Below are 5,340 nucleotides of genomic sequence, written 5' to 3'. Positions count from 1 at the left end.
ACTGGGAGGAGAGGACAAGTGTGGGGGGGCACTGGGAGGAGAGGACAAGTGTGTGTGTGGGCACTGGGAGGAGTGGGGGGAAGGGAGGATGTGGTCAGGGTGTATTGCATGAGAGAAGAATAAATAAAAAGAAAAAATAAAAACCTTACTCATATTGTACCTCAAGCAGAACCAATTAGAAGAAACACAAGTGTTCTTCAAATCAAGGTCACATGATTCTACTACAGAGCAAACAGCGCCACCTAGAGGCCAGATGCTGACCTTCTTCTCTTAAATGGAGAATGGAAGAGACTGGACAGGAGATCCAATTACTCTCCTTTTTAAAACGTTATTTTATATATATGTTGGATGCTTTGTCCACATGTACACCCGAAGATCAGAAGAGGCATTATATTCTATAGGACTCCAGGATTACAGATGGTTGTGAACCTCCATGGCTGGGAATTGAACTCAGGACATCTGGGAGGACAGGCAGTGCTCTTAACCACTGAGCCATCTCTCCAGCCCTGATCCAATCTTTCTTAAACCAAACAAACAAATTATTTGTTTACATTTTAGCTTTCTTGAAATCCCTGATCCCCGTGCCTTGCTGAACATAGGGCCTTACTCTCCGTGAACACTCTAGCTGGGCTACATCCATCTCCAAATGGGTACTTGACTTTTTAAATTATATGCTTGCATTGCTTCTAAGAAACAAAAATTTGTCGGGTGGTGGTGGTGCACACCTTTAATCCCAGCACCTGGGAGGAGGAGGCGGGAGGACCTCTGAGCTTCCAGGACAGGAGGGCTACACAGAGGAACCCTGACTCAATCCTCACACCCAAAGTCTGCCCGAGTGAACTGCACTGAAGCTATAGGGGCTGTAACAAAGCACTTTCTCTAGTTAGCTTCACTCTCAGACATCAGTTTTCTGAAATAAACTAGACTTTGTGTGTAACCTTAGGCAAACAGTTTCACGGCCTAAGACTATAGTTTATATGTATTATATGTATATATTATACACACACATACATAACGATTAAGGATGTCTTATTTATTTATTCATTTGGGCAAGGATCAAAAATTATGCAGCCGGGCAGTGGTGGCGCACGTCTTTAATCCCAGCACTTGGGAGGCAGAGGCAGGTGAATTTCTGAGTTTGAGGCCAGTCTGGTCTACAGAATGAGTTCCAGGACAGCCAGGGCTACACAGAGAAACCCTGTCTCGAAAAAAAAAAAAATTATCTATCTATCTATCTATCTATCTATCTATATATATGCATGCAAAGGGCCTGGAGAGATGGCTCCATGGTTAAGAGCACTGGCTGCTCTTCCAGAGGACCTGGGTTCGATTCCCAGGCCCCATATGGCTGCTCGCAACTATCTAACTCCAGTCCTAGGAATTGGCCCTCTTCTGGCCAATTCAGGCACGCATGTAGTACATATACACAACATGCATACAAATTAAAAAAAAATACGGAAGCAAACAAATAAGTAAATAGATTCGCAGAGCAGAGGTTAAAGCGTTGGGTACATATAGCAGCTGCAAGGTTTGCGGAGAAGTTTTGGAAGAAAGTCGACAGGGTTGAGAAGTAGAGCTGTGCAGCGGTGCTGTATCCTGCAGGGTGTTCGACTTCAGCCAGAGAGCGGAAGCCTTGTCTACAGGAGCATCACCCTGAGCAGCAGCCCTTCCTGGGATCGGGCTGGCACCTCCGCCCTCTCCGCACGCCCTTTCGGGGCCTGTACCTTCTGATGGTCCAGTGCCGCTCCTTCCAGCGCTCCTGTTGCAACTTCCAATCCTCCAAGCGGTCCAAGGACCCGTTTCCCACCCTCCCCCGAGTCAGACCGACCCAGACCGAAAAAGGCGGAATGGGTTACCCGGCTGTGGACGCTAGGCGTTCCGGGCTCGGTGGGGCGACGGAAGGCTTGGCCACGCCTTTCCTGTGTGGCGCTCTCATTGGCTGAGACACAACCCCGCCCAGCGCTGGGCTGGACAAGCCGCTTGACAACACAACGCCGACTTCAGTGATTGGCAGAGAGGGAAAGACTCACGTTAGTGCCCGCCCCTGGGGCGGAGTCCAACTAAAGTTTTAGCCAGGAATTCTAGCAGCTGATTTACCCGAACCGTAAGTCCTAGGGAAAGGAAACTGAAACCAGGGTGAGTAAGACTCCATAGAAAGGGTGGGACCTGCATCCATCCCTACGCTTTAGGATAGGGAGGGAAGAGCTAGGGTAATAAGGTATTTTTGAGACTATGAATGATAAATACTGTGGGTTCATGATGCCACTTTTAATTTCTATAATCACTTGTGCAGATGAAAGTTTGCCCCATTAGAGTATAAAATCTGAGTCTCAAGAAGGAAAGCACTGGCAAATGAAGACAGTATCCATCCCAACATCCACCCATCCATCCATCTACACTTCTCTTGTTAGAATTTTCCACTTATTTGTTGTTCTGTTACTATCTCTTGAATGCCAAGACACCGTAGTTCTTTAATGAAGGCCACTCCCAGTTAGAAGTTGTACTTTCAACTTCTGACACCCAATTGGACATAGTCGTTTCTGCCACATCACTGCTATCTGTGGTTGTATCCCTCCCGGTCTCTGGTTGAGGGGTGGTCACCTCTGGCTGAGGGGTGATCGCCTCTTTCTCATCATAATAATATCGGATCAGCCGCTGAACCCCAGCCTTCATCGCTGGCTTAAGAGCAGCAGTGATTACCGCACCAGCTGGTCCCCCAGATGCACCCACCATGGCCATCAAAAGATCATAACCCAGGTCTATGGCCCCATCTCGACCCCGTTCCTTGGCCTTGTCAGAGCAATTCTTAATGGCGTAATACAGAGCTGTGCCTAGGTTGTAGTAGGTCCCTACTGCTGGCAGCAGGTCAACCACATTGTGCACTCTCTGTTCCTTATCATTCTCACAGTCTGTGTTAGAAATCGAACGTTTGGCCCTCTTTGGACCTGGCTGCTCCCGGGCTAAGAGCTGTAGAGCACAGGATAGGGCATCCACAGATACTTTCCAGTCTGTGTGTCCACCTTTCTGGAGCTCTTGGAGGTGGTGGATGAGGGCTTGTGTAGCCTCCACCCCTCCTAATCGGTGGAGCTGAAGCTGAAGAGCCCAGGCATCAGCCTGGCAGCCAGCTTCCTCCAGAGCGTTCCTTAGAGCCAGGCCTACCAGGAATTTGGAGACAGGGGGCATGTGAGTGAAGCCAGGCAGGGACTTTGGGAGCAGCATCTGGCAGGACAAGGGGTCTGAGGTCGTCATCTGGTATCCCGACTTCAGGGGAGGGAGCATCCTAGAGACACTTGTTGGCTCTGTGTGTGAAGTGGCATCCACAGGACCCAGCAGGAGATAGCAAAGCAGCTGGATTGACATCACCATGAGTGGGAGGTACCCTGGAAAAAGGGAGAACCCCAAAACATGCAAACCCTGCTTCTGAAGGTTATAGTCTGAAAGGAGCCCAAGATTCAGGGAACCTCCCTCATCCAATACCTACCTCCAAGCTTATGTTCTTTTCAGTAAAGGGGTAGGATATGGGAAATGCAGCACAATTTCTGTTATTTCTAGGTCAGAGGGACCTCCCCATTTAATGCCTGCCCGTTTATGGGAGACCCAGATTACCATATAGTCCAGCCATTGAGAAGTAAGAGCCCCCGGACAGCTTTGGTAGCTCCTCCAGTCCTCCTCCTGTTCTGCCCTGCTCTCTGTCCCGTGAATAGAGGAGATATTTGGGGCCACTGAGGTGAAAGGGGCTGGACTGACACTAGAGCAAACCCATCAGCCCCTGTGGTGCAGATGAGGCTCCCAGTGTTGACATTGGCTAGGGCCTTTGCAAATAAGCCAGGACAGAAAGGTTCAACAGCAAGGACATTGATCTTATCCTCCATGAAGGTCATCTGGCCTTAATTTGGGACAAGGACAGAGTCTACCAAGGACTGTCAACTGTAGACTGCTGGGCTGTATTGATGCTCACCAGGATGGTCTTTAGAGACTTCAAATCCACTGGCACATCTTCACCCATATTTCTTTTATTTTTTTATTTTTTATTTTTTGGCTTTTCGAGACAAGATTTCTCTGTGTAGCCCTGGCTGTCCTAGAACTCACTCTGTAGACTAGGCTGCCCTGAAATTCAGAAATCTGTCTGCCTCTGCCTCCTAAGTTCTAGGATTAAAGGCATGCAACACCACTGCCTGACATGTTTTGTCGTTTGTGAAGATTTGTTTATTTTTATTTTATGCACCTGAGTGCTTTTCCAGTATATCTGTAAGTGCACTGCAGGTGCCCAGTCCCCAAGGAGGCTAGAAGAGGGTGTAGAACCCTGGAACCAGAGTTACAGAGGGTTGTAAGCTGCTCTGTGGGTGCTAGGAATTGAACTTGGGTCATATGCAAGAGCAGCCAGTGCTCTAAACCACTAACCCATCTCTCTGGCCCTTTCTCCCACATTTTTAAAAGTTGTGGAACCAGCTGGTGGTGATGGTCATGCATCTTGAGTCCTAGCAGATCTCAATGTTTGAAGCCTACTCAAACTGGTCTACAAAGCAAATTTTTTAGGGTTTTTTTTTGAGACAGGGTTTCTCCTTATAGCTCTGGCTGTCCTGGAACTCACTCTGTAGACCAGGCTGGCCTTGAACTCAGAAATCCACCTGTCTCTGCCTCCCAAGTGCTGGGATTAAAGGCATGTGCCACCACTGCCCGGCCCCTAATGACATTCTAAATTTTGTCCTTAAACCCACAGGTACCCGTAGTCCTGGCCTCTCATCAAGGAGACTTCTCTTTGCAACAGATGGAAACCACTACAGAAAATTGCAGTCGATCAAAATGCAGAGTCCGGGAGTCCAGTCTCCATGGATACTTCTGCAAAACATTCTTAAGGCTCAGGGAACTTTGCAAAACAGAGAGTGGAAAGATTGTAAGGGCCACACGGTCAGGGAGTTTGCTGTCAGATTGTGTCTCCTAGAAATGCAAAAGTTGCACCCATAAAGTCCATTGGCAAGACTACCTGAGCATGAACTGAACAAGGACCCCAAAAGACACACTAGTGGGGAAGGGAGAAAGCTCTTGAGACTTCAACCAGAGAGAATGAACCAGGAACTAAGGAATCCTGATGTCAGGAGAAGTACCAATGGGTTTTCTACCACCAACTCAACAGCTCTGAAAACATATGTAGAAAAAAACCAACAACAACAAAAAAGAAAACATATGTAAAAGTAACATTATACAGACCAAACAGGTTATATTATAATATATATGTATACACATAGACATATATGTATATAACAATAATTTTTGTTGTTTTTTGTTTTTGTTTTTGAGGCAGGATTTCTTTTTTTTTTTTTTTTTTTTTTTTTTTTTTTT

At 47.2% G+C, this 5,340-nt stretch overlaps 2 protein-coding genes across 2 annotated transcripts in view; both read right to left on the bottom strand.

The window, feature by feature from the left end:
* Positions 1-1,909, bottom strand: part of Stat2 (signal transducer and activator of transcription 2) — a 20,802-nt gene extending 18,893 nt beyond the window's left edge. Inside the window, exon 1 of the mRNA XM_031349915.1 lies at positions 1,725-1,909. The gene's annotated coding sequence lies outside the window, so the exon portion shown is untranslated. The remainder of the gene's footprint in view (positions 1-1,724) is intronic.
* A 344-nt stretch (positions 1,910-2,253) lies between these two features.
* Positions 2,254-3,671, bottom strand: Apof (apolipoprotein F). Its single transcript, XM_031349818.1, has 2 exons — positions 3,607-3,671; positions 2,254-3,380 (listed from the first exon to the last, which is right to left on the bottom strand). The coding sequence occupies exons 1-2, from the start codon at positions 3,620-3,622 to the stop codon at positions 2,440-2,442; spliced, it is 957 nt and encodes a 318-aa protein (XP_031205678.1). The 5' UTR covers positions 3,623-3,671; the 3' UTR covers positions 2,254-2,439.
* Between the last annotated feature and the right edge of the window lie 1,669 nt (positions 3,672-5,340).

This window comes from Mastomys coucha, unplaced genomic scaffold, assembly GCF_008632895.1.
Source record: "Mastomys coucha isolate ucsf_1 unplaced genomic scaffold, UCSF_Mcou_1 pScaffold4, whole genome shotgun sequence".
Classification (NCBI taxonomy): domain Eukaryota; kingdom Metazoa; phylum Chordata; class Mammalia; order Rodentia; family Muridae; genus Mastomys; species Mastomys coucha.
Note: the sequence above shows the minus strand (reverse complement) of the source record. Positions and strands in the feature narration are given on the sequence as shown.